The sequence below is a fragment of the Lachancea thermotolerans genome, assembly GCF_000142805.1.
Source record: "Lachancea thermotolerans CBS 6340 chromosome F complete sequence".
Lineage (NCBI taxonomy): Eukaryota > Fungi > Ascomycota > Saccharomycetes > Saccharomycetales > Saccharomycetaceae > Lachancea > Lachancea thermotolerans.
This window is the reverse complement of record NC_013082.1, coordinates 1,537,319-1,564,283: the sequence shown is the minus strand read 5'-3', so window position 1 is coordinate 1,564,283 and position 26,965 is coordinate 1,537,319. Positions and strand designations below refer to the sequence as shown.

The following is a 26,965-nucleotide window of genomic DNA, read 5'->3' as shown; positions in this document are numbered from 1 at the left end:
TTTAATCTAAATGCCTTGTTCGACGTATATGTGAACTTCACTAGGGCGTTAGTGACGTTCTCAAAAAATCGATACGTGGTACTCTTTTGTACTGGCTATACCTTCGGTATAAACTGGTTTTATTGCTAGTGCAAGACCGGCGTTTTGATGTCGAAAAAAGGATACCATATCGATACACAGCGATCCGGAAATATATGCTTCCTATTGCAATGGCAAACGAAACAAGCAGGTCAAAATTGAATTTGGTAATTTGTTGCACTCTTTACACACTGCGCGAGACCCGGTGTCAATTCACTGACTACTTGTTTCAGATGCTCGGCAATAGCGCGCAGCCGTTCGATGAATTTAAGCTCTTATGGCTGCAGTACTTCTAGCTGCATAGCACCACTAGTGTTGTTGTTTTGGGTTCGAACTTTTGACGTTGGTGGCGCGAGCATATAAAACATTGAGCTTACGACCTAAAGCGTCAAGAAACTATTGAAGGGTCTTTTGAAAGTTAAATGATGAGAGCCCAGCACAATCCGTTGCTTGCGGCACTTGATTGTCTTTGCTACCTCAAATGCCACAACAGATCGCAAAATCAGTAGCTCCGCTTTCCTTCAGCAATTCCTCTTCTGTAGACCCTTGTTCAAGCCCTGAAAAGACAAACGTCTTCAAGGGACAACTTTCAGTTACGTTTAATACGTGTCTTGCTCAATACAGATATGTTGGACTCCCCTCAACCACATTTTGATGGAATAGAATCATAAGGTCCGTTTTTGGCGCTCAGGTGTTTTACCGGAGTTCCCGCTCGAGACATGTGAGCAAGTCGATCTTGCAGAAAATAAAAAAGTGGGGTCCAAAAATGTTACCAGGCAACTCTGACCTTTGTTAAGACCCTGGAATCTTGCCCAATGTCGACAAACAGCAAAAGCTCAGACTCCATTGAGCTAGAAAACTTGCTTGAGAATGACGGCGATTTTTCTATTCCAACTCACGAGTTGAGGGAGGTGGAGTATAACGGAGAACTCATAAAGCTCTATCCGTTAGACTATCAGAAGGAACCTATCGTGAGGTGGCAAATCGCAACAAGTTTGCTACTATTCGCTGTATTTGGCATGAACGATGAGTGCAACGGTGTGCTACTGCCCGCTTTGACCGAGCACTACAACGTTACCAAAGTGCAGGTGGCTAATCTCTTCATAGTGCAGTTCTGTGGCTACGGAACGGCTTCTTTGCTGACGGAAAGGATCCATAGGAAGGTTGGTGCACGAGGCGCGATAATTGCGGCTGCAAGCATGTGCGTTCTGTGTTACGGAACGCTGATGCTGCGGCCTCCGTGGTTCGCCATGTACGTGATGTGCTTCCTGCCGCTTGGGCTTGCAATCGGCATTCTGGACTCCGTTTGTAACGTCCTGTTTGGGAACCTTGAAATCCACAAGAATGAGTGGATGGGGGTTTTGCACGGAATTTACGGGGCTGCAGCGATGATCACCCCGCCAGTTGTCACGTATTTTGTTAAGGCAGGTAAATGGAGTTTTTTTTTCTTGCTACCATTGTTGTGTGCTCTGGGAGGGCTCGCACTTGTTCCTTTCGCGTTCAGAGATGAAACCGCCAACAAGTACAACTACGTCTGCAGCACCAACCGCGAGGAGGGCGATGACTCTCATCCAGGCTTCTGGGACTTGCTCCGGAGGCCAGCCATCCTCATGTACGCGCTTTACATGTTTATTTACCTAGGATCCGAGGTGTCGACGGGCGCGTGGATATTTACTTATCTTCTAGAGGTGAAGAAGGGCAACGTTGTCGCTATGTCTTACGTCACTGCAGCGTTTTGGTTGGGACTGACTACAGGGAGATTAGTTCTCGGCTTTGTTACAAAACGGTGTTTCAAGAATGAATACAGAGCCAGCTCTTTTTATGGAAACATGTGCTTTCTGTTCTACACAGCCTTTATGGTCGTTGCCTACTTTAATGGCTCATCGACACTTTATTTTATACTCCTTGCATTCATCATATTCTTGGGAGGTGTCTTTATAGGACCACTGTTCCCTAATGCAAGTGTGGTGGCTCTCCAGGTCTTACCCAAGAACTTACACATCAGCGGGGTTGGTATTGCTGTTGCCGTTGGCGGTTGCGGTTCCGCGATTCTTCCTTATGCAGTGGGCGTCATTACGAAGTACATTGGGTTCGTGTGGTTTCCGTTTTTATGCTGGTTCATGGTGGGAACAGTGAGTATCGTTTGGTTTTGTTACCCTAAACTAATAAAGGGCCACAGTGAGTACTTGTAAGCCGGCAATATTCCCACTAAAAAATCGACAGTGGGCTGTTCTGCATAGTTAGCAAGAACTTCTACGAAACTGATACATTTTAATATGAAAGGAAATGGTCCTGAAAGCCAGGGGAACGCTAGAGATTGGCAGGCGTCATTTCTGTCCTTTACAGCGCAACAAGGCAATGAACGTTGCCCTGTAAGCCTTATAGGCAAAGGCGAAAGCAACTTTATGAATCAAGAATTTTATCTCAGGGCGAGTATCATAGTACGGGTTTGAAATAGTAAATAGTTTTAAGTCAATCTTGCCTATATTCGCAACGATTCATAATTCAGAAATAAATTGACAACAATAAGCAGAACGTCTTCTCAACCTGCCTTTAACTGTTTGTTCGTTTATAGCGATTGAAGATTGGTACTTCGAAAGGTCTAGTCGAGTTCAGCTACTCTAGAAGTGCTCACGAACAACTTGCCAGAACTTCTCTCAGCTAGATTGACTCTTTCGCCGGCATGAATGGCCTCAACGGCATGGATGCACAGGGCGCAGATAAGAAATATGTTACGCAGCGCCGCACAGTGGATATGAGCTCGCCTTATGAAAGACTGTACTACCTCAAGAGGCACGGGCTTTCGCTGCCGTACATTGAACCGGAAACCAGCTACACGACAAACATCCTCCCCGCCGATGCGTACGCGTTTAACAGAAGAGTTGTGAATACACCTACGAAGTTCACGCATCTCAGCTCAAACAAAGTCAAGCACGTTATACCGGCGCTAGAATGGACCCCGGAGGGACGCAGGCTGGTAGTGGCAACGTACAGCGGAGAGTTCTCACTTTGGAATGGCTCTACATTCAACTTCGAAAGCATTATGCAGGCGCATGACAGCGCGGTGTCAGTCATGACTTATTCGCACGCAGGTGACTGGCTCATAAGTGGCGACTCTGATGGCACAATTAAGATATGGCAACCAAACTTTAATATGGTCAAAGTTCTCGATGAGGCTCACACGCAGTGCATACGCGGGATATCATTTAGCGGGACAGATTCCAAGTTTGTGACATGCTCAGATGACAACATTTTGAAAATCTGGAACTTCAGCAACGGTCAACAAGAAAGTACGCTTACAGGCCATCATTGGGATGTCCGAAGCTGCGATTGGCATCCTACGATGGGTCTGATTGCATCTGGATCCAAGGATAACTTAATAAAACTTTGGGACCCTCGTTCAGGGCAGTGCATTTCTACTATCCTTGGCTGCAAACACACAATAATAAGCACCAAGTTTCAGCCGACAAAGGGGAATATGTTAGCGGTGATTTCAAAAGACAAGAGTTGCCGAGTTTTTGATATTAGGCAGAATATGAAAGAACTTGCGGTATACCGCGATGAATCAGACTATATGTCACTAACATGGCACCCCATTAATGAATCAATTTTTACTGTCGGCTGCTACGATGGGTCAATGAAGCATTTTGACCTTATGCAGGAACCACAGGACTCCTCCTCGGGCTGTTTCCACAACATACCGTATGCCCACGACAAATGTATAACCTCTTTGGCCTACAATCCAGTTGGGCATATACTTGCCAGTGCATCCAAAGACAGAACTATCAGATTCTGGACGCGATCCAGGCCCCTCGATCCTAATGCATTTGACGACCCAACCTATAACAACAAAAAGGTCAACGCTTGGTATTTTGGAATCAATAATAATATCAATGCCATAAGACCCAAAACTGAAGACGGTATTGCTTTGCCACCTGCTAATGATACTTCTGCCGGCGCTGCTGGTGGCCCAAGCACTATTCCAGGACTGCGGTTGCAATCACCGCCAACTTCTGGATTGCCAGGTCTGAACTTCTAGGAGTAGTAAATAAGAACATTAAGAGAATCCATCTATTCTATAAAAGATACAAAAACAAAAAAACCTATTTTGTTGTGAGAAGGGAAGTCATGATCACATAATTCGTTGAACCGTTAATTATAAAGGCGAGGCCTCAGATAGCTGGGCAAAATAATCGTCGTTTACAATCTGGTTCAGTATTGAAAAGTAGGGCACATCAACCTGAGTAGTGGAGGCCCTGGCAGTTAGCTCTGTGGGACGCGTAATTATGCCCTTGGCAAAATCTCCTGCGTGCTGGATATAAGGACGCCCGTAAACGTCGCCATATGTGTCCACAAAAGTCTTTATGGTCTTGATAAGTGTAAACAATAGCTTCGAGGCTTTTGGAGGAAAATGACAGGCACTGAAATCGCTCTGGTCAGATTGTCCGGCATTGACTATGCTGAACCAGAAAAGCCCGTTGTCATCGTTTATGAGCTTGTTTTCAGCCATTTGACTGTTGAATTCCGGCGTAGAGAAAGGGGTGAATTGTGAATAATAGTGGGATAAACGTCTAGCAAAGTCCCTGACCGCAAACTCATATGGTTTGTCGAAATAGTCCTGGTTGAACGTTTTGTTATGGATGTTGAAGCGAACAAAATTGCGCTCTGCGCAGGAAACCTGGAACACTAGCGGTGTGATATGAAACTCGCGACTCAAGTCTGCATTGTAGAGGCGCATTTCTTGGAAAAGGAAGGCGCGTCTCTTCTCTGTTGAGTTGGTCGCGTCGAATATGGCAATGTCGCATAAGTCTTTGTCCAGGTCGGAAAACATTTGCTCGAGCGTCAGCCTCGCATACTGCTCCTTTTTCTGAGAGTTCTTAGGGTTGAACAAGTCCTCTGATGAGTTATTTGCAAGCATCATGGGCCTACCGCGGCAGCTGAGCTTACGTCTGACTTGTCCAGCGTTGAAGATTTTGCAGCGCATGTGCTGCGTAGCAGGGTTGTGTCCAAGATACTGTATAAGGTGGTTGGATACTGTGGACTTACCGCTAGCAGGCAGCCCAACAAGAATCACGACCAGTTTGTCATTAGCAGGTGGTGTCGGCAGCGGATCCGGTGCCTGCGCCATAGCGGGCGCCGCGACCGACGATCTGCGGTTCCTGCTGGAGTAGTTGAGTGTGAGCGCGGTGGGTTCGTCTTCCGCCTCCTCAAGGTAATGGTCGATGACGCTGGAGTAGCTGGCGCGCCTGTTGAGCGAAAAAAGAGAGTTCGTAGACGTCGCAGTCGATCCGCTGTCGTAGAGCTCCTCTGAGATCATGGCGCCAATTTTCTTTGAGTCGCTTTTTGGATATTTCCGTATCGGCGTTTGCACTGCGATTGATCCTAGCCTTGGGTACCTAGGCGGCTGTTCTCGAATGCAGCTAGCAGGAAGGTCAGGGTGCTCGGGCCGGTTCTTTGCTTGGACGTCGGTCTCGTTCAATCTTCCGGTAGCTCTGGCGCTTGGTCGCAGCTCAGTAGTTGGCTTTTCTTCCAGGTTCGGGTTCCTCCGTTCTTGCTTCCTGGTAACTGTGAGCCCAGTGAGGGAATTCTCTTATATTTCTGGTGCGGAGTATACGTTTCCTAGAGTTTCCGATAGTATCCTCCTCTTCTCAAATAATATTACCAAACGTTAAGCTTTTGGTATAAGTATTATATGTATCCTACGTCTCCTACGCGCCCAATATTTCGCCACTCGCGTTTCTCAGTAAAAGAAAACTCTAAGAAACGCAGTACCCGATCAATTTTTAATCAATCTTTTTATCCGCCACGACTCTGGTAACTTCCACCCGCTACGACGAACCTGTCGCGTCCAGCAGTGCACCCGCTGCTGGCGTGAGAGGAAGCTGCCTATTCCAGTATTCGGATAATTGAGGACTCATCCTCGAGCTCTTCAGAGCTTTCTAGGAAGGCACTGTGGGAGGCACTAGCGGGCGCTGGTTGAGAGCGAAAAAAAAAAAAAAATCGGAAAGACCTCGATTTTTCCGAAAGCGCCTCCACGGAAAAATTACCGGTAGCCACAGAGAAAAGTCGCGAAAAGAAATATGAGACTTAGGAGCCGGTAGAAGGATATGACGTGTGCAGCGAGCCGCGTAGTCGAGCTAGAAGGAATCGGGGCACGCGAACGTGCTTCGCCGCGCGTGAAATATTGGCCGCACGTAGGCTACTTGACACAAGGTTAATTTATTATCCTTGGGAATGCTTGATAAGAGGAGGGCTTGATATCTATCACGTGAGAGATTCCGCCTCTTTTTGCACGTGACTTTGCGGCTCCGGCTCGCTAGGAGCATCCTCATTCTTTGGGCCGTCACCGTCGACAAGGCGGCGAAGCTTGGCGCGCACGTCACTGCAAACCTGCTCAATGTGCTGGATCTCACTGCGCTTGTGCTCGAGTTGCGCCTCGAGAAGCATGATGAGCGACTCCCGCGACTGGTGTGGGCGGTACTCATTCAGCAAATGGTGAAAGTTCACGAGTATGGTCTGAATGTGTTCGACTTTTTCCGCGAAGCGCTCGGGATTAATGCTGAGGATGCCAGTTAGCTCCAGGAAGTTCAGCAGCAGGGACCGCAGCAGCTTGTGCAGCTCCTGAATTTTGGATTGGTAGCTAGACGCCGTGCCGTCCGCACTGCCTTGATACAGCTGCGTCATTCCCATGGAGCTGAGGTCGGGCAGTTCGTCTTTTACATGCCAGACGCTTCCAAACGCTCGGTAATGGCCCTCCGCGGGCACCGGGGGTGGTATCAAAAACTCCAGGTCTTCATCGGCCTCGCTAGCTTCCCCTGACTTCCTCTGAGCTTCGAGCTTGGTCAAGTTCTCATCTGTGAAGTACTTTATATACGGAGGTGGCGGTGGGTACAGTGCAGCGATTTCATTAGCCCCGCCAACCGACATTTTAGGCAGTTTTTGTCTTATCCTTGGGCCCTAGAGTAATAGTTGGGCACGGTAGGTTTGTGTGCTTCTAGCGCGCCTGCAATTGCCACAACTGGTCTGGGAGACGTCAGGGTGGTGGGTCTTCAAGTGCTACACTTCTCTCTCATTGGACCAAAACACTTTACAAAATATTAGCTTGTATTTCACCACTAAGCATGAGATCATGTGACCAGGGTGAATCCAAGTTAACCTCTAAGCTCATCATGATCTTTAGAGCTGTAGCCACCTTAGTCAATAGCCCATAGCATCAAGATGTCAGAGGATAGGATGGACCTGGACGAACCAGATGTTGTGCAGTCAGAGCCTGTACCAAAGAAAAGATTTGAAGTCAAGAAGTGGACGGCTGTTGCGTTTTGGTCGTGGGATATCGCAGTGGAGAACTGTGCTATCTGCAGAAACCACATTATGGAGCCGTGCATTCAGTGCCAACCCACCGCTATGACAGACACTGATAACGAGTGTGTAGCAGCTTGGGGTGCATGCAACCATGCCTTCCACCTACACTGCATCAATAAATGGCTTCAAACCAGAAACGCTTGCCCGTTGGATAACCAGACTTGGCAGTTTGCGAAATACGGCAGGTGAACCGTGTGGAAGATGTATATGTACATGTATGGCGATTAATAGGGCTAATATAAAATGCGTTTTTATGTTGAAGTCTCGTAGTACCTCCCGTTACGGTAAAAGGTCCCCCAAAAACAGAATTTCAAGGTCTTGGATCCCATTTCATGGACAACTTGGTCCCAACTTACGCCGTCAGCGTGATTGAACTCAATGAAGAAAATGTACTGCCACTTGCGATGCGCGCTCTCGTCGGCCTTGCTGCTACTGTCTGGGTGGTGATACGGGCGAGAGCTAATGGAGCACATGTTGATTTCGTGGTCTTTCAATACGTTCAAGACATCAACCAGGCTTCCCGGACTGGTATCCTGCTTTCCTATAAAGGTCAGTAAAGCTACTTGCTCTACTCCTTTAGCAACTGGGGGTCTGGCTGGTATTGGAGGAAAGTCTGTAGACCTTCGTCTTAAAGTCAAAAATCTTGTAGTGTTTCCTTTTCTGTCATTGATGGGACTATCAACTATTGCCGCGCCATTTACAGTAGCAGCGGTTCTGCTTGCGATGGCGAGCACCACTTCATTACCGCTGGGTTGGCCTGCCTCGCAGCATATTTTTACGGCTCCTGATGTGGAGGACGAATCGACTGTCTTCAGCTCTTGCACCCTTTGACCCAGATTTTTTAGGTAAGAACTGGCCTGGCCCCAAACCTGTGGATGTGAGTGGATGGTAACGCGCGTTTCGCTGTTGAGATCGTCGAGGCTCATCGGTTGGGCAGCTATCAGGCACAATTCAATAGACACATACTGCTCAGCGACAACTTCAAGCTCGGGGATCGCCTCATTGCCCTTGTATTCCTTACAATTATTCATCAAATCCCTCAGCAAGTCATATGTGAATACCACTTGGCCATTAGTTGAGTTTTCCAGCGGTACTACTGCGAAGTCCAACGACGCATCCTTAATTAGCGCTTCAAAACATTGTGGAATGCCTGCAAGTGGTATGTAGTTAGCATCTTTATCGGGGAACTGTTGAAGAGCAGCTTGGTGAGTGTATGTGCCCAAGGGTCCAAGAAATGCAATGTTGACCATTGTTTGGTCGCCTCTAAATTTGTCGAATCTAGTTGACTCACTCTTCTTCCAAATTTGGACAGATTTTTCAGATGTACTAGTTTGAGCGAGAACGAAATTCAAGTCATCGCACAAGAACTGCTGAGGCCTGGTGGAATAGAATGTTTGTATAAGCTTAGATATTTACATGTGCTTAGGTCTCCATTGATTGAGCCAAGTTGATGAGCTTCTCTACTGAGAACTCAGGCGAACCTTTGGCGAAATCGTGTAACAACTTAGTTCTTTGCTTCGAAGACACAGTTTCTTCGCCCATGGCACCATAGAACCTCTGAATGTTTAAGAGTAATAGCTGCGCGTCTGGTAAAGTAATGTTGACATCCTTTTCGACGTGACCATTCATCAAAATAATCTTCTTGTCACTGGCCAGCTCTTTGTGGAATTGGAAAGTTGTGTGTGGTTTTGCAAACTCGCTGTGCAGTTTGTATTCTGCCAAAGATGTCATGATACAGTGGACGGTATTAGAATCAGCCATCTGCCACTGGATGTAGTGTAGTTCCATACCCTGTTCTTGGGTACCGGAAGAGGAAGCCTCGGCGGGGACCTCACGGGGCAGGGGAAGAACGAAAGTAGGACATGCACGGATGTGACGGTCCATCTTTTCAAAGATCTCCAATGGTACAACTGCAGATAGAGCGTCGGGCTTATTAGCCCAGCGCGCCCGCCACAGAAACTCGACTTCCTGCTTTGAGAGATCCTTGATCTTCTCAAGCTTTAGAAAAGAGTCCAGGGTTTTGAAAGGGGCCGGCTCCTGCTTGGGGTCCACGGGGCCTCGCTGTTGTGTGACTTTCATGTTGTTTTGAGACATCTTTAGGCGCTGTTCGTATTCCTCGAGTTCTTTGAGAGGGTCAACCTTGCTCAATTCCTTTTTCTTAGTTTCAATGTCTTCCTTAAGCTTCTCTTTAAGCTCTTCGACAGACTTAAACCCCTGTTCTTCCGCTTTCTGTAAAAGCTTGTTTTTATACCTTACGTCGAGCGACTCTGTTGAATAGTTGCTCTTTAGGTTTGAACTCTGCTGAAGCTGAATGAAATTGGTGAGAGAAATCGCAGACGCTCTTCTCGTTTGAGTGGTAGCAAATCTGGGTAGGGCTCTGGCGACGCTTCTCATTGACGTGATAAGTCAAAGGATCATAATTCTCTTGATCTCATTTTTCAAATTTTTAACGTATCTAAAGGGTTAGTGTAGCAAGCAACTCTCCTCAAACACTTGATATAAAGAAAACTTGAGCGAGAAAACTTACAAAGCCTTTTGCGAGCATGCGAGCATGTTGAAGAGAAGCATTTCTCTGATAAGATCTTGGGCTCTACTAAACAAATGATCGAGCTTGAATCTCTTTGACCTTGTGAAGGCCACCAGAAGTAGGGACGCCCGCTAACTTATAGGGCCTCGAGCGTAAATGTGCGGAGAATGAGAAATCTCAACTCAATTTCCGAGAGCTGGTATCGTGTAGCATGGTCATGCCATAACCGCTGAAGTTTTCGTGCAGCATTGGAAGTTGACTTCTCACGTGCACTTATCAATGTGTCATCAATCGCGAGTCCAATTTCAATGACCTCGTTCTGTAGAATGGCAGCTGCACTCTAGCTACAAGAAGAGCAGCAGCTCGGGCGAGTGAAAAGAATGATTCTGAGCTTCTTTTAGGTTTTTTTAAAGTCTCCTTTCAACTAGCCTCAGTGCCCGAGCCTTTAATGAGCAATCCCGATGATCTTTTACTGGAGCTCATATATGAGTATAAACCGCATTTGCAATCTTATCGACACCGAATGAATACTTGGAACGAGCTGCTGCGTGCATTCAATCGCAAGACAGGCGCAAGCTACCGGCAGAACCGTACCCTGAAAACCCGATTTGAGAAGCTCAAGGAGTTATACATTAACAACGAGGAGCTACCGTTCAGCAATGTTGGATTGCTCGAAGAGCTGCTCAAAGAAGACCGGCGCGACTATAAGTATGCCAAAATTCGCCAACCGCCAAGCAGTGCGGAAAATGGCGACTCGGAGCCCCCGCCTTCCAGCGATACAATACCGCAGCTCATACATCAAAAAGATGAGAGATCTGATCCAGATATTCGATCCAATGAAGAGGCCATAGGAACGCAGCCGCCACCTCTGGATTCTATTACTGTATTTCCACATACGCAAATGCGGCGATACCAGGAGCATCAAGACCAGCATCGTGACTTCTCGCCGGGCTCTCACCTTCATCCACAGCTCGGAAGTTCTTCAGTCCATAACTCAAACACGCCATCTGATACAAGTACATCTTCATCACGTTTCTCGAGCAACAAACAACAGGCCTTGTCAATGGTCGACTCTCTGAGGAACGATATGGGTGGAGAAAGGACATATGCTGATAGCCTCGAGTTACAAAACTGTACCACTATTGACGCCCTGCAAAAAGAGGTCGCTCTGCTGAAACAAAACCAGCAAAGGTTTCAAAAAGATGTAATGCTGAAACTGAACAAGATAGCCGAACTTCTTCAGGAAAGAGAGCCGGAAAATCAGGCGGGCTTTCTAAACCTCCCTTTTTCCACCAATACACAACACAGTCCGGGCTGACAATGTTTGCGTTTTTTAGCTTGGTGTGACGAAACCACGATTGCCCGGCGCATTATGGCCTTTGTATTCTATTAAATTATTATCTGATCTGTTTCAATTGCGATCACCAATGTGTATTACCTCCTGGTTAAGAAATAAATTAAGAAAACAATTACGATGTCATGTTACTTACAGGTTTCTTCTCATCTCCAACAGTCTTTCCCAGCCATCTGAATCCTCCCAGTTATTTTTGCCTCTACTCATTAACGACTTTATCGTTGACCGTGCCTTGTATTTCCAATCTTTGCAAACTAGGCTTCCCTCGCCATGCTTGCCCTCCATCACTCCTAAAGATTCGTACGCTGCAACAAGGTCGTCGCATGCGTCCACAGTCTGGTTCCATACTTTCTCATCAAACTCCAAGTCTGGATTGTGCGACATAGCCCTGTACTCCTTCTCATAGCACTCTAAGGCAGCCCAAGGTCTTTTCCTCCACAGCTCAACCCTTGCAACCTGATTCCAGCAGCGGGAATTTGTGGTCACCACTGTAGGTAGTATATCACAAATAAATTCCATGCAAGAAGATTGAAAGTGCGATAATCTCTCGGGGGCGTTACTTGGGAAGTCAGACGTAACCAAGAGCTCGACTAGTTTTTCGACAACCGGCAGGTCAATGGAAAACTCGCCCACCTTGTTTTTCCGTATTTCCACAAGCTTTCTGCAGGCAAGAAGAACATCTCCCCACATGTTGAGCTTCATAGACACTAGCATAAAGTTATCCCAAATTCTCCAGTTGTTTTGTGAGTCTGAACCAATGGCTTTACTCAAACAGCTATGCGCCTCTTTTAACTTGCCCTGCTCAATATATGCTGCGCTCAAGTTAGACCAAGATAATGAATGTGTATCATCAAGTGAAACGCACCTTGTGAATGCCTCAGCAGCAAGATCTGTCTTTCCGCACTCTAAACCAATACAACCGTAAAAGTACCATGTATCGAACGCGAGTGGATAAAGGCTCAGCGACTCATTCAAGTGCTTCAAACAAGCATTGTAGTCCTTTGTCAATCCCGAGCTAGATGGTGGGTTATAGTAGTATCTTGCAAGCGAGTTCTTGGCATTGACATATTTCCCAATCTCCCAACTTTTCAACCATAAATTTGGGTCCTGCCTTATATCGCCTAATATGGATAGGGCCCTCGCATCGTGCTCATTGTCTTCGATTCTTTTTGCCAATATGCTCTCGGCGGTTTTTTCGTCCCCAACAGCAGCATGACACAAGGCTGCTTCACACAACATCCCAAGCCTTTCATAAATGTCAACGGCTGATCTTAAAATCCCTACCGACATGTATTTTTCGGCCAATTTAGCATCTAGTGACCATCTTGGCATGAAGGGCAACTGATGTATGAGACTCATTCTCACATTACTTTCAACCTTTTCGTTCACGTCGCCTTGTGGGAGCATGCGCGTTTTGATTTTAATTTCCATTTCCTCAACAAGGGACTGCATCTGCAGCAGGCCCCTTTCGATTGTCTTTGCCTTGGTTGTTTCGACCACAGATCTTTCCCATAGAGCTCTGGAAAATAGAGTCCAGTTTTTTTTTCCTGATTGGTAAAGGACGCGACCCAAGATCGCACTCAGCTCCTCTTCGACTAACGGGTTTTGAGCAGGGGATGTTTGACGTATAACGTATAGGCGAAGCAACAGCTGGGCATTGTCGTAGTTAGTTAGGGCGGGTTGCTCGTTAGGGTCAAGTTCGCGCAGATCAAGAGGGATGTCTTCTTGTCTCAAAGCAACGGGAAGCAGCTTTTCTTCGTCTAAACCAGCTTCGCCATCAAATTTTCGTCTTTTAACAATCTGATCATCAATTGGCTCATCTCCGATAGATTGAAAGATGGGCCGTTCCAGCAGGACGTCGGAATTAAGCTCAAAGCTCTCTGGAGATAAACTGTCCTTCTCATCTTCAATATTTGTACTCGATGGAGATGATTTTGCGAGAATTATCAAGCCAGAGCGAGCTTCTTGCTGATATTTGGTTCTCTTGGCGCGTGCGCCAGTTAGGACAAATTGTAAACCGGTCAATTTTTGAACTTTGGTTAAGGAAGGAAGGCAAAGATGTTCGGTATTGGTTGCTAGCGAACATTTGACATTCTCAAGATAGTATATTACGCCGAGTTGCTTCTCGAGGCTTGACTTTAAATGCGATGGCAATTCCTTGCTGATGGCGTAAACCAGATCAACGCTTCCAAGGATTGAAGACACAACTATTGGCTGTAACCCAGACGGTTCTGGTAGGAGGGACAGCTGTACAAGCAGCGCCCTAGCTCTCCACCAGTGCGCGCATGCCACAAGAGCTGGGGTTTCCGAGGCAGGAATCTCAACAACCCCCGAGCCCTCATTGCCGCCAGAAAAGAGCGATTGTTGCTCTGTGATTTGTTCCAACAAGATGATGGACATAACCAGATAGATTGCATCATCGCACAGTTCGTAAGCTGGCTGTCCAAAAACACTCAGGAGACAAACAGAGAGTGCATGTGCTTTACCATCCGAATCATTAGACTCGTGCAGCACAGTATGCGCAGAACTCGAAGCTGCAGGACCTGTGTAATTGTTTTGGACGAACAACTGTAATAAAGCGACAGCCAGCAACAGAGCGTCGCTCTTACTGGGAAAATGTTTTACAAGCTCGGCGTTCAAAAACTCAAATAGCTCCTGTCCATTACAGAAAGACTTTCCATCTAGCAATCGTATTGGGTCCAAAAGTTCAGAGACTAGATCGGCTTGACATCCCTTCAGGATCGAATTGACAAATCGCACAGTTTTGTCATCAGAATGTGCGGCGGGGGTGCTTTTGATAATGTCCCCCTTGTCCAACAAGAGAGCCGTATGTAGAACAGCTTCCATCTTTGATTGGCAAATTGTCGTTAGGGCGCGAAAGCGAACGAAGAGCTCAAGTAGTTCCATCTCATCGCTTTCTTAAATTTTTCAAGCATCTTAATAAGCAAAAATCATTACTAACGTAATAGTGTATAAACTTCGGAAAAGTTGACGCGTCGCGCGTGTCTTTACAAGTTCATCATCATTACAGGCGAGTTAAGGAAGTGAAGTCCACGCACAAGTTAAGTCATGGCAAGTATGTCCTAATTATTATGGAATTTTCAGCCTCAGACCTTTTTGTTTACTAATAGCTCGGTTGCAGCATATCAACCCTACAACGAGTTCTCGACGGTATCGGGTGGCGGATTCGATAATTCGCAAAGCTCTGGTCGGCCTAACTCCGGAAACGGAGGATCGGGATCTTCTTCGACCCTTACCCCGGTAACCATTAAGCAAGTACAGGAATCAAAGCAAATAGTGCAAGACGGCCCTTTTGTCGTGAACAATTTGGAGCTTCATCACGTATCTTTCGTGGGGGTGGTACGGAATGTAGTGGATAACACATCGAATATCAACTTAACTATAGAAGATGGAACTGGGCAGATCGAAGTGCGGAAGTGGAGTGACGACTCAAATGACATGGCCAATGCGGCACAGGATGAACAACCCGATGCAGCTGAGAGCTCGCAGGTCGCGCAAATGTATGAGGTTGGAACTTACGTTAGAGTGTTTGGTGCGCTGAGGGAGTTCAGTGGCAAGAAAAATGTTCAGTTTGCTGTAATTAAGCCTATCGATAATTTCAACGAGGTGATAACGCATTACTTAGAGGCTATGAAGTGGCATGCAATTGCGAACGGGAAACTTGAGAGCCCTGTAAATCTGCAGCCCAACTCTGAGCAAACCGGCGAAGAGCAGAACCTATTTGTTCAGGATAACTCAGCTAGCGAGCCGAAAACAGCATTGCACAAGATCCTGGAATTCTGTACCGCCCAGTGTGAAGGCAAAGATGCTAGCAGTTTTGCTGTCCACACTAAGCTGATTGCGCAGAGCCTTGCGCTGTCAGAACCGGACGTCAAAATGTATTGTCAAACTTTGGTTGATCAAGGTTTCATTTATCCCACCTTTGACGATAGTAGTTTCTTTGTTTTATAGCGCGATCCATTGGATAGCTTCAATGTCAAGTTTTAGTTTTTAAGTGTATAGGGCGTGACGTCAGAAGTCCTTTTCATTGTTCCATGCCACTATTATATGTTTTGGTAATTGTCTTTACATTCAAGTGTCAGGAAAAAAGTGTCAAAGATACGGTTACAAAAGTGTCAGTTTTATGAATTCTATTTATCATAAACCAAGACACAATCAACTTCAATAGAACCAACCCGATCTCCAGCCAAGAATGATTTCTCTCTTAACCACGGTGCTTTTGTCACTTTTGTCGGGGCTTTTCGCAGGCCTAGCTGAGGGACTTGTAAACCCTATCGAGATCCATGAACAGCACTTTTTCGACTCGATAACTGGCGAGCTCTTTTTCATAAAAGGCGTAGATTACCAACCGGGCGGCTCTTCAGCAATTACTAGCGACCAAGACCCACTTTCCGACCCTAAGGTCTGTGCCAGGGATATTGCTCTCTTCCAACAGTTAGGAATTAACACAATACGGGTTTACTCAATTAGTCCAGATTTAAACCATGATTCCTGTATGAGCATGTTAGCAGCTGCAGGCATATACTTGATTCTAGATGTCAATTCTCCAATGGAGAATCAGCACTTGAACAGATACGAACCCTGGACTACTTATAACCACGAATATCTGCAGCACGTTTTTGAAATTATTGAGGAGTTTGGACATTATAATAACACTTTAGGCTTCTTTGCAGGCAATGAAATTATTAATGATGAAGTCTCTGCAGAGAGGTCACCTGTATATGTCAAGGCGGTTGTTAATGACATGAAGCAATACATCAAGGCCAACGCGCCAAGAAAAATTCCGGTCGGCTACTCAGCTGCTGATGACTTGAGATATCGCATTCCGCTTTCAAAGTATCTTGAGTGTGAAGATGAAGACATGCCAGACTCAAGCATTGATTTCTATGGTGTCAATTCATATCAATGGTGCGGAAAGCAAACCTTTCAAACTTCGGGCTATGACCAATTGGTCAAAGCTTACCTTGAGTACACAAAGCCCGTTTTTTTCTCAGAGTTTGGATGCAACCAAGTCAGTCCTCGCTCTTTCGAAGAGGTAGAGTCTTTACATTCGAAGGATATGGTAAACACCTTTAGCGGAGGCCTAGTTTATGAGTTCACGCAGGAGGCGAACAAGTACGGACTTGTTGAAATCGATACAAACGGAGATGCGCATTTGCTGTCCGATTTCAAAGCACTTCAGAAACGGTACACAGCTATTGAAAGTAAGGAATTCCAAACTGTTAGAGAAAATGCAATCAGCTTAATGGCAATGGCGCCTCAGCCAGTTTGTGAATCAAGTTATGAAAATTTGGACATCACCCCCACTGTTCCCAAAAATCTTGCACAAGAACTCATCAGAAAACGTGTTGAGAATAAGCGCGGAAAATACATTAAGCTCAGTCAAAGTGATATGGTATCAACTTTCGACGTGTACGACGAAAACGGAGACCAGTTCGAAAGCGAGCTAGCTATTAAGACTATCAATCAAATTGATTCAGATGATGTGGATGACAAGCATGAGTTTGAGCCAGAGGACCCCTCGCCTCCCAAATCTCCCTCCAAGGAACGCGAACGTAACAGCGCTCCTAAGCCAACCTCAAATGTATATCTCATTGCAGCCTGGTTTGCATCTTATCTCTTCCTAGTCGCTTGCTCTCAGGCCACAGTTTTCAATATTTAATAGCACTCAAAAATAACTGATTTCTGCCTTTTAAATAGCACCGTACTTGTAAAGAACGAAACCATCATGGTCTCTGACTGTCACTGGAACCTTTCCGTTCAAAATAGGTTTCAACAGCAACTCCCAATCATACCTAGTCCGCGGCGTGCAAAAAAGCCATTTTTTGAGCATCTCAATCTCAACAGACTTGAAGTTTGAGAGCGAATTTAAAAACAACCAAACATTGACGTTGGGAATGTCTTTGAAAATGTGCGCATTTTGGTAATTATTCCAAAGATTGTAGCCGTCGCTTCTGTTTTGGCCATCATTTTCCTCGTTTATGCTTGCAGCTGTCGCGTCATTCCTGCACTGAGCTATTCTTTCGTTCCACCATTGTGATTCATCGTTGGCTTCTAAGTTACGGGAATTACCACAAAGCGTTTGGGAATCGTCATCCGCGTAGGACTCAAGCTGCCGCCAGTAGATATCAGGTGGCAAAGGGAAAACATTAGTAAACGGGATGTTGACTATTTTGATACTCACGTTTCTGTTTGGAATACGGTCCCAGATACTTTTATAGTAATGATAAAAATAGTGAAATGGAGGAACCTTCATATTTGTGAAATATTGTTCTTGAAGCTCACTGATGATTCCGGGCTTTCTCCCACCCACACCACTAGAACGTTTGATGTATCCCCCGTTCATTGCGAGAACTATTGGTGTCGTAGCTGGAGGGATAATGAGTTCCTGGGTCACTGTGGAATCTACTAAGGTTTCTGCAACAGAACGATCGTCAGGGAGGTCGCAGTTAACTTCTTTATGGTAGTATGCGTCCCCCACAACTCGTTCATATTTAAAGCAATTGCTGTTGCAGTCTATAGTTACATGAGCTAAATTGGGGAAGCACCGGGTTAAAATCAAGTCATACTTGCTTCTCAAGCTCAGCAGTTTTAGGTTTTTGACTCTGTGGAAATAGGAGCACATTAGTTTCATTATACCATTCCCGGGTATAATCTCGCATCTATCAATCAAAAGCGTGGTCACTGGAAAGTGAAGATCTAGTAAACCCTTGTCACCAATTTTCATGTAAAAAGGGACATATTCGAAAGGTGTGTCCAAAGATTCAGCATCAAGGGCCATGTTCTTTAGTGAAAGTTCTTCAAAGACGCCGAAACAGCTCAACATGTTCGATCTTAGAATGACAGGGGGCTTATCATCACACCCCCTCAATTCCAATCTCTTGAATCTTGGAAAGGTGTGGTATTTCTCTTCGTAGTCAGAAATCCACTGTGAAGATAGCTGGAAACTCATTAGATCGTCTCTATTCATGGACTGCTGCCCTTTTATAATTCGTTTGAAAAAGTCTTTTGATCCGTCATTCAAAACCGAATACCACAAAGGAACTTTGAAACCGTGCTGAATATCGCTTAGAATAATGCTTGTTACGTTGGGGCAGAAATCTATGATGTCCAGCATCAATTCAATGTAGGTGTGGTTCTCGTATTTCTCTATCATTCTCGAAATCGAGGACGTGGACGAGCTCTCAAAAAATGATCCCAAGGGCGTGTAGGTTTTCTCTCTCAAGGAGCTTGGCGACCGGTTAGTACTTTGCCATGATCTACTTTCTGATGAATGACTTCTTTCCCTGGAGACGCCACTAGAACCCGCGTGGCTATTCGGCTCTCCAGATCTGCCCCGAGCTAAACCTTGCATATCTTTTATTGTACTAACGTTTGAAATTCTGTAGGACCCTCCGATGGTTGTTGATTGGTCTTTTCCACAAAACTTGCTGTATTTGAGGAGAGAGTCCTGATAGGATGGATTAACAAATTCCAACGATCTCACTAAAAATCTCAAGTTCTGCGAAACAGAGCCTTCCCTTTCTTGTGTCAATGCATCGATAGTGTGTGACTCACAGTGAATAAGCGCAGCGAACTTAAGCAAAGCCACCTTGTCTTTCAATACAATGCGTTCGTATAGAAAATTGTTGCTGATGATATTATACAGCTTTGAGTGTACCAGGCACAAAGAGAGCAGCGTCTGTGTGTCCAAAAGATTCAGGATTTGATCCAGCACTTTGCTTGGAAGCTGTAATAAGCCTGAGGCTTCATTTCGTTTCAAATCATTGCTGACTCTTTGAGAGGTATCTGATTTCGCGTTGCTCTTAAAAGTCGAAGGTAAAGGTCTGTAGCTTTCACGAGAATCGACTTTTCCTCTTCCAAATAGCTGCAATCGCTTCATCAACGGAGAAATGAGAGAAGCGCTGAGCTGAGATCTGTGCTAATAAAGGGCACCCGCCGTTTATTCTTAAGCATTTAAGTTTCTGTCCAAACTAGAACAATCACATCTCGTGCTGAACGAATCAAGAGGAAGAGGTACCGCAAACAGGGCCTTGAAAGGGCTTAATGCGAGACTGAGCGACCTCTACTTGGCTCTTGGATTTTGTACTGTATAATTTACGTTTTCCATGTTAAAACGCTTCTCCTATATACAGCTTAGCTTAAAGATGTCGACCGTTGGTCTTGCCCCTGACACTTAATTCGTCTCGTTTTTGTGAGGCAGGGCATGCACGCTTTCGTTGTCGAGTTTCTGCTTCATTTCACTGGGTGCGTTCTTTGCATAATGCCCAATTACACTTTTGAGTTTCTCAGGTATGTCTTCGAATGCCAGGTCATCTGTGGTTGAAGAGACTGACTCACCCTTAGCATTCATGATATCCTCTACAGTTATATGGTCATCAGAAAAGATCTTAAGGTGGTCTGCGATCAAGTGTCTGCTCTTGCACCCTGGACATTGGATAAGAACCGTTCCCTTGGTGTAGGCCTGCTTTGACATAGTGTGCGAAGATCTGTTGTTGCACTTTTTGCAGGTAAAAGCGATCATCAATTGCGGCTTATCCACTTTGAGAGTGCCAAGTTTGGTTTTATCCGCGTTCTTCTTTTGCTCGTTCTTCAATATGGCTTTTGAAGAGATTAAGCGTGAAGCCCCCATCAGCGGCAGGGATCTCGGCTGCACCAGGCTCGAGCAAAATATTCTAGAGCCTGGCGCGAAGAGACGGCGGCTAAAGGTTCTTAACATCCTTAATAGTTTACGGTCGTCTTGGCTGCCAGTGTTGAAGTAGGTCAATGCGATGACTTCTTAAAATTAAATCATTAAAAAATACCATTGACAGGTAGAGAAATATCTCAAGTGATAGTGGAAATATCGTGGCAAACGCATTACAGAATACAGCAGTGCAGTATGGGTTCCAGTCAATTGTCACCTCAAAAGGAGCAAGAAATTGCACTCAAAATACTAGAGAGGGCCGAGCTGGCGCAAATGACGCGCCAGCTTAGGGTTGGTCTTAGCAAAGTCGCGACACCGAAGAAAGGTTCACGGGATGGAGTGAAACCTAGTTCAAGGTTGTCCCCAGTGAAGTTCGAGGTTCCAAGGAATGTGCAAGAAACAGAGCGCATTTCGCCTTTGAAGCGCGACAGGAGCTTCGGATGTCAATCTTTTGGTGAGGAGTGCGAGAACTCACTGGAAGACGGCACTTCACCCTCTAAAATGCAGAAAAGGCCAACTACACCGCCAAGGGCAAATAACAAAGTGAATCGTGGAAATGTGAAAACAGAAAGAGATGAAATATCGGACCTTTTAGTGCCGCGAACCCCCAAGAGTTCCCACGGCATTAACGACGTGGGTGCAGATCTTCTAATGTATCTAGCGACCAGTCCCTACACAAGCACGAATCTCGGTCAGGCCCCCCAGACGCCATCCACCATGACGAATAGCGTGCAAGCCAGAGCTCCCACTACACCCTCATACCCCTCGCAGAACTCAAGTAGCGACGCTGTGCGTCTTTCACATCTCAAGAGCCAAACAACTCCCCCACAGTTGGGGTTCAAAGCTCCCAGCCAAGGTATGGCTAGCTCCACGCTCCAAGAAACTCCATCCCAGCAAGGTGCCTCTTACTCCGAAATAATGGATTCTCCGGGTACCACCTTCTACGTTTCCTCGCCACAGAAGCCTAAGACAGGCTTCGGCGGCAACAATTCTACATCTTTACAAGTCCCAGGAACACCTTCTAGGGAGCTGCGCTCTGCGCATCTCCTGAAAACGCCCAACTTCAACATGGGTGATTATGTTCACAACTTATTCAGCCCTTCACCACGCGTGACAAGTGGCTCAATACGTGACACAAAGAAAGACTAACAGCAACCCTCTTAGCTGAAATGGATGATATCGTGGTGTTAGAGCACCAGAGCTCTGAGCTGGACCTTTGATGTGCGGGCGAGGTCGAGTTACATCTCTATAAAGCATTGGTCACGTGGGTCATAATGCCTTATACCGGCACGTGGAGGACGAGCCGTCGGACAATTTTTTTCATAAGGCCACTATAAGGCCCGTTAAATGAACTTCAGCAAATTATCAGCACTCGCAGGCAGCTAAGGATATCCTAGATATAGTGGAACGAGTCATTCCTGAATCAACAGCGAGTCTATTTATACTGGTTGGTAAGAGGTTACCATCATACTGAGTCCTTGTCTCGCACCTGTATTTCGAGTTTCTGTGTTCTCGCAAAATTGAGCCATTTCAACTTCAAAGTGTCGAACTCTGGCCACTCTGTTTCCGCAGTGGTTAGTTTGAAAGCCGATCCGCCTTAATAATCTTTCAAAGCGGTATCACATTTCAGAATTTCACATAAAGGCTTTTCAGGTACACTGAAAGCTAGACTATTGAGCAGACGTCAACGCATCAATCCCAAGCGGCAAAGTTCCTTCAAAACATCCGCAGAGCCAAATCCATATCAGAAATGGGAAGCGACTCTGAATCACAACACTCAACAGACAACATCTCCACCACGGCTTCAGTTGCCGTGTCACTAGCTTCAATGGGCACACAGGAGCACAATGAGCTTTATGACCATAGGAAGCAGCCGGACTCGCTTCCCGTTCGTCATAGCTCAGAGCTAGGAAAGTCAGAATCTCGAAGAGCTCCGCTTTCCACTGGCAGAACCGAGGCTCTTAAAATTTCGCCCGGTTCCATACGGTCAGGAATCACGTTCGAGAATGAATCTGATGAAGAGGAGCTGCAGATTAGAAGTCCACAGATGAAGCCATCAACTACAAGCACAAATAACGCGAGGCCCTCTCGTTTGGCTCACTCGATGCCGCATCAGAAGCAGCTTTATACCAGCTCAGGAGCTTCACAATATATAACGGCTCCTCCCCCACTCAATCCAAGGAAGAGTTCGAAATTTTCCAATGTCGAGGACGCTGGGAATATGAAGAAAGCAAAGCCTAGAGCTGGCTCTGACTCTTCATCTGTGAAGCCCATGCACCTCTTGAGCAAAACCATATCGGCAAGGTCAAATCAAAGCGAGTCCAATATACGGGAACAGACTATGAGACGCAGAGTTTCAAGAGCCTCTATCGAAACAGACAACTCCCACGCCTCTAGAGAGTCCCAAGAAACTGAAGAAGATGTGTGCTTTCCGATGGAACGTTTGGAGCACACGAGAATTAATGGGATTGATTTTGATGAACTTGAAGAGTTCGCTATTCAGTCGAGGGAAGAATACATAAATGCTGCAATGAACGGTGCAGAGGCTGAACTTATAAAATCCGATGACAAATATTTGAACAAAGCGGGCTCTTCTTCTTCGACTTCGACAGTTATGTCCGCGGCGGCTCTGAAGTATACTCCGAGACCTACTTCAGAATCCAAAGAACCTCGAATCGGGCAGCAGGAGTCTACTGATTCTCCACAGGGAATTTTTTTTGGAAACAATAAAGTCGAGAATGATGACAGTGAACAACTTCAGGCTTCAGTCCCTTCTCAAGTGGGGAACTATCTGGCACCGGATAGGTTTTCCTTTTTTTGTTCAGATTCCGAGGAGACTGTCCACGCGGCTGACATAGCGTCGTTAGTGAAGCCAGGGGAGACTTTCCGGGAGCTGTTCCGGGACGGCGCACCAACATGGTGGCTAGACTGTGTCTGCCCTACAGACGAAGAGATGAGGTGTATTTCTAAGGCATTTGGACTTCACCCTTTGACAGCAGAGGATATTAGGATGCAAGAAACGCGTGAGAAAGTTGAGCTCTTCAAAACATATTATTTCGTGTGTTTCCACACTTTTGAAGGCGACAATGAATCGGAGGACTTTTTGGAGCCTATCAATGTTTACATTGTCATTTTCAAGGAAGGTGTGCTGACGTTTCACTTTGGACCAATTTACCATTGTTCGAACGTTAGAAGACGTGTGAGGCAGTTGCGTGACTATGTAGACGTGAGTTCTGATTGGCTCTGTTACGCGCTTATTGACGATATTACCGATAGTTTTGCGCCAGTGATCCAGGCCATAGAATATGAAGCCGACGTGATTGAGGACTCGGTATTCATGGCTCGCGATATGGATTTTGCTCACATGCTGCAGAGGATAGGAGAGAGCAGACGCAAGACTATGACATTGATGAGATTACTTAGCGGCAAAGCAGATGTTATCAAAATGTTTGCTAAAAGATGTCAAGATGAAGTCAATGGCATAGGTCCTGCGTTGACTTCCCAACTGAACATAGCAAATTTGCAATTTTCGCAAACGCGTGGCGCCGGAGTTCCACCAAAACAGAGTGTTCAAACGTCCCACAACCTTAGAGCCCAGCCCCGGGCAGATATCGCATTATACTTGGGCGATATTCAAGATCACGTTCTTACTATGTTTCAAAACCTTTTATCTTATGAGAAAATCTTCTCTCGATCTCATGCAAACTACTTGGCCCAGCTTCAGGTTGAGTCCTTTAACTCCAACAATAAAGTAACGGAAATGTTGAGTAAAGTGACATTGATAGGTACAATTTTAGTTCCTCTCAATTTAGTGACAGGTTTATTCGGTATGAACGTGCGCGTGCCCGGAGGCGACCAAAGCCAGCAACATACTTATGCTTGGTTTTTTGGTATACTTGGAGTTATGATTTTCTTGGCAGTGTCTTTTGCACTTATCTCCACTTATTGGATGGGAAGGCTGGCTGCACCCTCCACCCTTAACGAGGCTTCTGAAAGTGGAACTAGGTCTATTTTGAACACGCTGAGGCCTCGGGGATCTCGTACTGTTGGGAAAACAGATGCCTACAAAAAACAGAACACTAATCGTTCTATATCGAGTTTTCAGAGGTAGTATTTAATGTTTAATAATTGAAATTTGATATTGCCGATTTGAAGTTTTAGTTATCACACAGATCTCGTGAAAAACGGCTGAGCTCAGAAATTCAAAATATGCTTGGTCGACTTTGTACTACTTATGCTGTATTTTTTACTCTATTATCGTTCTTGCTACTTTTTAGCCTTCTTCGAATGCTTCTTTTCCTGGCTCTGAGTCTGTGAAGAAGCATCGTCCTTCAGGCCCTCTTCTGAGCCAAAAACCTTCTTTTTCCATTCTCTCATACGCCTGCTTTTTGTCACCTTACGACGATCTTTCGCTCTCAATTCCTTAGCTCTGTAAGGCGCAAACTTCTTCAAGCCTATAAAATCGTTAAGGGCTCCATCATCGGCCTCAAAGATCTCTCTGTTCGTCAAGCCAAAAGATTCAGGAGACACTTCTCTGTAGCGAAACTTCACGTCTTCTTCCTCTTTAGTCCTTGCACGGGACTTTCTCTCTTCTTCCACTTCATCAACAAGCGCAAGCTTATTGCCTTCTAGAGCAGTTTCGACCATCTCGGAGACCTTTTTCTTATCCTTCTTCTTTGAGCGCTTCTCTTCTTTCAACTCTCTCCTTGACTTTTTCCTTGCGGGCCCTTCTTCAGTTTCGCCTTCCTCATTATTGTCTTCATCCGCGTCTTCCTCCTTGTTTCCTTCACGGTAGAGGTCGCCCATGATTTCGTCATCTTCATCCCATGTAGGTTTCCCTTCTTGATTGTAGTATTCTTCGTTGAACAGCTCGCTGACAACGGCATCCCACTGGTCGTCTTTAAAATCACCGTTTAGTAAAGTGCTAGTAAGCTTTTGAACTGTGGCTTCGTCAATTTCGGCACCGTATTCTTTCCGTACTTGTTCTAAAACATCAGTCAACTTGTTGACTTTCTCCTTCTTCTTTTTCTGCACAGCCATTTCTTTCTCCATCTTTTCAGCGGTTTTTTCCCGCTTCTCTTCGTCTCTCTTTCTTCTACGGGAGTTTGAAGTTGATCTCCTTAATGTGGCTTGGTTACGTGCATACGAGACGATCTCCGCGGCGTTAGGATCTTCATAACGAAAGTTGTAGGCATTTTCGAACTGCTCGGCAGCATTGTCAAACTCTTCATCGTCTTCCTCCATCCCTGGACCATCCAAGTTGACCTCCCGGTCACCTTCTTTCGGAATCCATGCATGTTTGCTTACGAACGCTTCCAGAAATTTTTCGTCGTCAACCTCAGGGTTGGGGAGGCTTGTGTCTGAGACCTTTTGGGCTTTTGATGGAGCCTTTTTGACCAAAAAGTCCCCCTCATCCTCACTGTCATCGCCTGAGCCCTCTTTCTCCGCAAACTGGTCTTGGATTTCTTCCAAAAGTTGGTCTTTCTCCTCTTTTTGTTGCGCCACAAACGATTGCTTGCCGTCAACTGTTTGCATTTCCTCATCGTCTTCGTCTTTCAGTGCATCCCCTGATAATATATTCATACGGTGATAGTCCTTTAGATAGACAGGCTTTTCCTTCCGCGCTTTTGCTAGCTTAGCGGCAGCGGACTTGGGGTCTTCAAAAAAGCGCACGGATGGGTCAAACAGCTTCTTGTCGTTGTTCTTGATGGCCTCAAGGACCTGGTTGATTCCACTCTCCACTTCTTCAGTCACTAGCTCACCGTAATCATCCTCTTCTTCTGAGCTAGAGCTTTCATCCTCTGCCTCGCTCAAATCTTTGGGGCTCGTGTCACTGTTCTGATTATCTTTCGATGGACCCCGCGATTTTGGCTCTGAAACCGAAGTATTTTCTTTCGTAGCTTCTTTCTGGATAGACTCTCTGGCACGCTTAGCGGCTGACTTTTTTCTTGGCATCTCTGGTCCCTTGGTTGCAGTGTTTTGGCTTCTTTTACCAGGATATCTTCGCGAGATTCAAGCGCGATGAGCTTCAAAATTTTTCAGCTATGGATTAATTAACTAAAGAAACAACAGTAGTCACGTGATGATATTGTTCGGTTGAGTTGCGCCCAGAGCCCCGAGAAAACACACACGGAGCAGCTGCTGGGACCATGTCAACATCTTTCTTGTGCCAAAATACACCTAAATGCTGTGCCTTGAAATGATGACCCTCGACATCTCCATATCACAATATACGTAATAACTGTTAACCAAATTGCCCTTTAAACTAGAAACCAGGCTGGTCGACGGGGGGACATCATCATCGACTGTCGAGAACAGTCACTGGAGAAGAGGTTCCAATAACAAAGCCCACCTAGTCATGGAGGCCAACCAAGAAAGGCTATTTAGACTCCCTTTCAAGCTACCAAGCTCTGCCACAGCACGGTCTCTCGGGGTGTATATTTCTGGGGGGCTTTACGCGATAGGGGCGTGGTGCTTTCTTGACGCAGCGCTGTACTCCAGAAAGGCAAACGCGTCATCAGTTCACGTCACGTTCATAGATTGGATTCCGTTCATCTGTAGTACGCTGGGTATGATTATAGTTAACTCGATCGAGAAGAACAGGCTCATACAAGACGCGCTGGGCTCCGGGTCTTTCAGCGGCTCGTCGTCCATGGCTTGGCAAGCTAGAGTTATACTTTTCCTGGGATTTGCACTCTTAGCAGGAGGAATATCGGGCTCTATTGTGGTCCTCATATTGAAGTTTCTAGTCAAGGACTTCACATCGTACCCTACCCTTGGAATGGGTGTAAACAACGTGGTCGGAAACTTCTGCGTTGTGCTCAGCTGCGTGCTCCTCTGGATAGCGCAAAATGTGGAGGACGAGTACTCTTACTCTTTGACCCTCTGAATTGCAAAATTACATAGTTCCTATTTGACACATACAAGTACAATTCTG

At 45.9% G+C, this 26,965-nt stretch overlaps 17 protein-coding genes across 17 annotated transcripts; 9 read left to right on the top strand and 8 right to left on the bottom strand.

Moving 5' to 3' along the window:
• Nucleotides 1–893: 893 nt before the first annotated feature.
• BSC6 (Bsc6p) lies at nucleotides 894–2,270 on the top strand (the record flags this gene model as incomplete). The annotated part of the gene is made up of 1 exon (XM_002554980.1): nucleotides 894–2,270. The coding sequence occupies one exon, from the start codon at nucleotides 894–896 to the stop codon at nucleotides 2,268–2,270; it is 1,377 nt and encodes a 458-aa protein (XP_002555026.1).
• A 491-nt stretch (nucleotides 2,271–2,761) lies between these two features.
• PFS2 (cleavage polyadenylation factor subunit PFS2) lies at nucleotides 2,762–4,117 on the top strand (the record flags this gene model as incomplete). Its single annotated transcript, XM_002554979.1, has 1 exon — nucleotides 2,762–4,117. The coding sequence occupies one exon, from the start codon at nucleotides 2,762–2,764 to the stop codon at nucleotides 4,115–4,117; it is 1,356 nt and encodes a 451-aa protein (XP_002555025.1).
• Nucleotides 4,118–4,234: 117 nt separating this feature from the next.
• Nucleotides 4,235–5,996, bottom strand: PFK27 (6-phosphofructo-2-kinase; the record flags this gene model as incomplete). Its single annotated transcript, XM_002554978.1, has 2 exons — nucleotides 4,235–5,667; nucleotides 5,918–5,996. The coding sequence occupies 2 exons, from the start codon at nucleotides 5,994–5,996 to the stop codon at nucleotides 4,235–4,237; spliced, it is 1,512 nt and encodes a 503-aa protein (XP_002555024.1).
• Nucleotides 5,997–6,342: 346 nt separating this feature from the next.
• On the bottom strand, nucleotides 6,343–7,005 carry MED7 (mediator complex subunit MED7; the record flags this gene model as incomplete). Its single annotated transcript, XM_002554977.1, has 1 exon — nucleotides 6,343–7,005. The coding sequence occupies one exon, from the start codon at nucleotides 7,003–7,005 to the stop codon at nucleotides 6,343–6,345; it is 663 nt and encodes a 220-aa protein (XP_002555023.1).
• A 291-nt stretch (nucleotides 7,006–7,296) lies between these two features.
• On the top strand, nucleotides 7,297–7,629 carry HRT1 (SCF ubiquitin ligase complex subunit HRT1; the record flags this gene model as incomplete). Its single annotated transcript, XM_002554976.1, has 1 exon — nucleotides 7,297–7,629. The coding sequence occupies one exon, from the start codon at nucleotides 7,297–7,299 to the stop codon at nucleotides 7,627–7,629; it is 333 nt and encodes a 110-aa protein (XP_002555022.1).
• A 62-nt stretch (nucleotides 7,630–7,691) lies between these two features.
• On the bottom strand, nucleotides 7,692–8,690 carry PHA2 (prephenate dehydratase PHA2; the record flags this gene model as incomplete). The annotated part of the gene is made up of 1 exon (XM_002554975.1): nucleotides 7,692–8,690. One exon carries the CDS (start codon nucleotides 8,688–8,690, stop codon nucleotides 7,692–7,694), a length of 999 nt encoding a protein of 332 aa, XP_002555021.1.
• Nucleotides 8,691–8,862: 172 nt separating this feature from the next.
• ATP11 (Atp11p) lies at nucleotides 8,863–9,834 on the bottom strand (the record flags this gene model as incomplete). The annotated part of the gene is made up of 1 exon (XM_002554974.1): nucleotides 8,863–9,834. The coding sequence occupies one exon, from the start codon at nucleotides 9,832–9,834 to the stop codon at nucleotides 8,863–8,865; it is 972 nt and encodes a 323-aa protein (XP_002555020.1).
• Nucleotides 9,835–10,415: 581 nt separating this feature from the next.
• Nucleotides 10,416–11,285, top strand: DAL82 (Dal82p; the record flags this gene model as incomplete). Its single annotated transcript, XM_002554973.1, has 1 exon — nucleotides 10,416–11,285. The coding sequence occupies one exon, from the start codon at nucleotides 10,416–10,418 to the stop codon at nucleotides 11,283–11,285; it is 870 nt and encodes a 289-aa protein (XP_002555019.1).
• Nucleotides 11,286–11,453: 168 nt separating this feature from the next.
• On the bottom strand, nucleotides 11,454–14,228 carry EMW1 (tetratricopeptide repeat-containing protein EMW1; the record flags this gene model as incomplete). Its single annotated transcript, XM_002554972.1, has 1 exon — nucleotides 11,454–14,228. One exon carries the CDS (start codon nucleotides 14,226–14,228, stop codon nucleotides 11,454–11,456), a length of 2,775 nt encoding a protein of 924 aa, XP_002555018.1.
• Nucleotides 14,229–14,390: 162 nt separating this feature from the next.
• RFA2 (Rfa2p) lies at nucleotides 14,391–15,293 on the top strand (the record flags this gene model as incomplete). Its single annotated transcript, XM_002554971.1, has 2 exons — nucleotides 14,391–14,397; nucleotides 14,464–15,293. 2 exons carry the CDS (start codon nucleotides 14,391–14,393, stop codon nucleotides 15,291–15,293), a joined length of 837 nt encoding a protein of 278 aa, XP_002555017.1.
• A 241-nt stretch (nucleotides 15,294–15,534) lies between these two features.
• GAS4 (1,3-beta-glucanosyltransferase) lies at nucleotides 15,535–17,004 on the top strand (the record flags this gene model as incomplete). The annotated part of the gene is made up of 1 exon (XM_002554970.1): nucleotides 15,535–17,004. The coding sequence occupies one exon, from the start codon at nucleotides 15,535–15,537 to the stop codon at nucleotides 17,002–17,004; it is 1,470 nt and encodes a 489-aa protein (XP_002555016.1).
• A 30-nt stretch (nucleotides 17,005–17,034) lies between these two features.
• SKP2 (putative SCF ubiquitin ligase complex subunit SKP2) lies at nucleotides 17,035–19,224 on the bottom strand (the record flags this gene model as incomplete). Its single annotated transcript, XM_002554969.1, has 1 exon — nucleotides 17,035–19,224. One exon carries the CDS (start codon nucleotides 19,222–19,224, stop codon nucleotides 17,035–17,037), a length of 2,190 nt encoding a protein of 729 aa, XP_002555015.1.
• Nucleotides 19,225–19,518: 294 nt separating this feature from the next.
• On the bottom strand, nucleotides 19,519–20,061 carry ZIM17 (Zim17p; the record flags this gene model as incomplete). The annotated part of the gene is made up of 1 exon (XM_002554968.1): nucleotides 19,519–20,061. The coding sequence occupies one exon, from the start codon at nucleotides 20,059–20,061 to the stop codon at nucleotides 19,519–19,521; it is 543 nt and encodes a 180-aa protein (XP_002555014.1).
• A 162-nt stretch (nucleotides 20,062–20,223) lies between these two features.
• On the top strand, nucleotides 20,224–21,177 carry STB1 (Stb1p; the record flags this gene model as incomplete). The annotated part of the gene is made up of 1 exon (XM_002554967.1): nucleotides 20,224–21,177. The coding sequence occupies one exon, from the start codon at nucleotides 20,224–20,226 to the stop codon at nucleotides 21,175–21,177; it is 954 nt and encodes a 317-aa protein (XP_002555013.1).
• A 601-nt stretch (nucleotides 21,178–21,778) lies between these two features.
• ALR1 (Mg(2+) transporter ALR1) lies at nucleotides 21,779–24,139 on the top strand (the record flags this gene model as incomplete). Its single annotated transcript, XM_002554966.1, has 1 exon — nucleotides 21,779–24,139. One exon carries the CDS (start codon nucleotides 21,779–21,781, stop codon nucleotides 24,137–24,139), a length of 2,361 nt encoding a protein of 786 aa, XP_002555012.1.
• A 155-nt stretch (nucleotides 24,140–24,294) lies between these two features.
• Nucleotides 24,295–25,983, bottom strand: KRI1 (Kri1p; the record flags this gene model as incomplete). Its single annotated transcript, XM_002554965.1, has 1 exon — nucleotides 24,295–25,983. One exon carries the CDS (start codon nucleotides 25,981–25,983, stop codon nucleotides 24,295–24,297), a length of 1,689 nt encoding a protein of 562 aa, XP_002555011.1.
• Nucleotides 25,984–26,386: 403 nt separating this feature from the next.
• On the top strand, nucleotides 26,387–26,917 carry VPS68 (Vps68p; the record flags this gene model as incomplete). Its single annotated transcript, XM_002554964.1, has 1 exon — nucleotides 26,387–26,917. The coding sequence occupies one exon, from the start codon at nucleotides 26,387–26,389 to the stop codon at nucleotides 26,915–26,917; it is 531 nt and encodes a 176-aa protein (XP_002555010.1).
• Nucleotides 26,918–26,965: the final 48 nt, after the last annotated feature.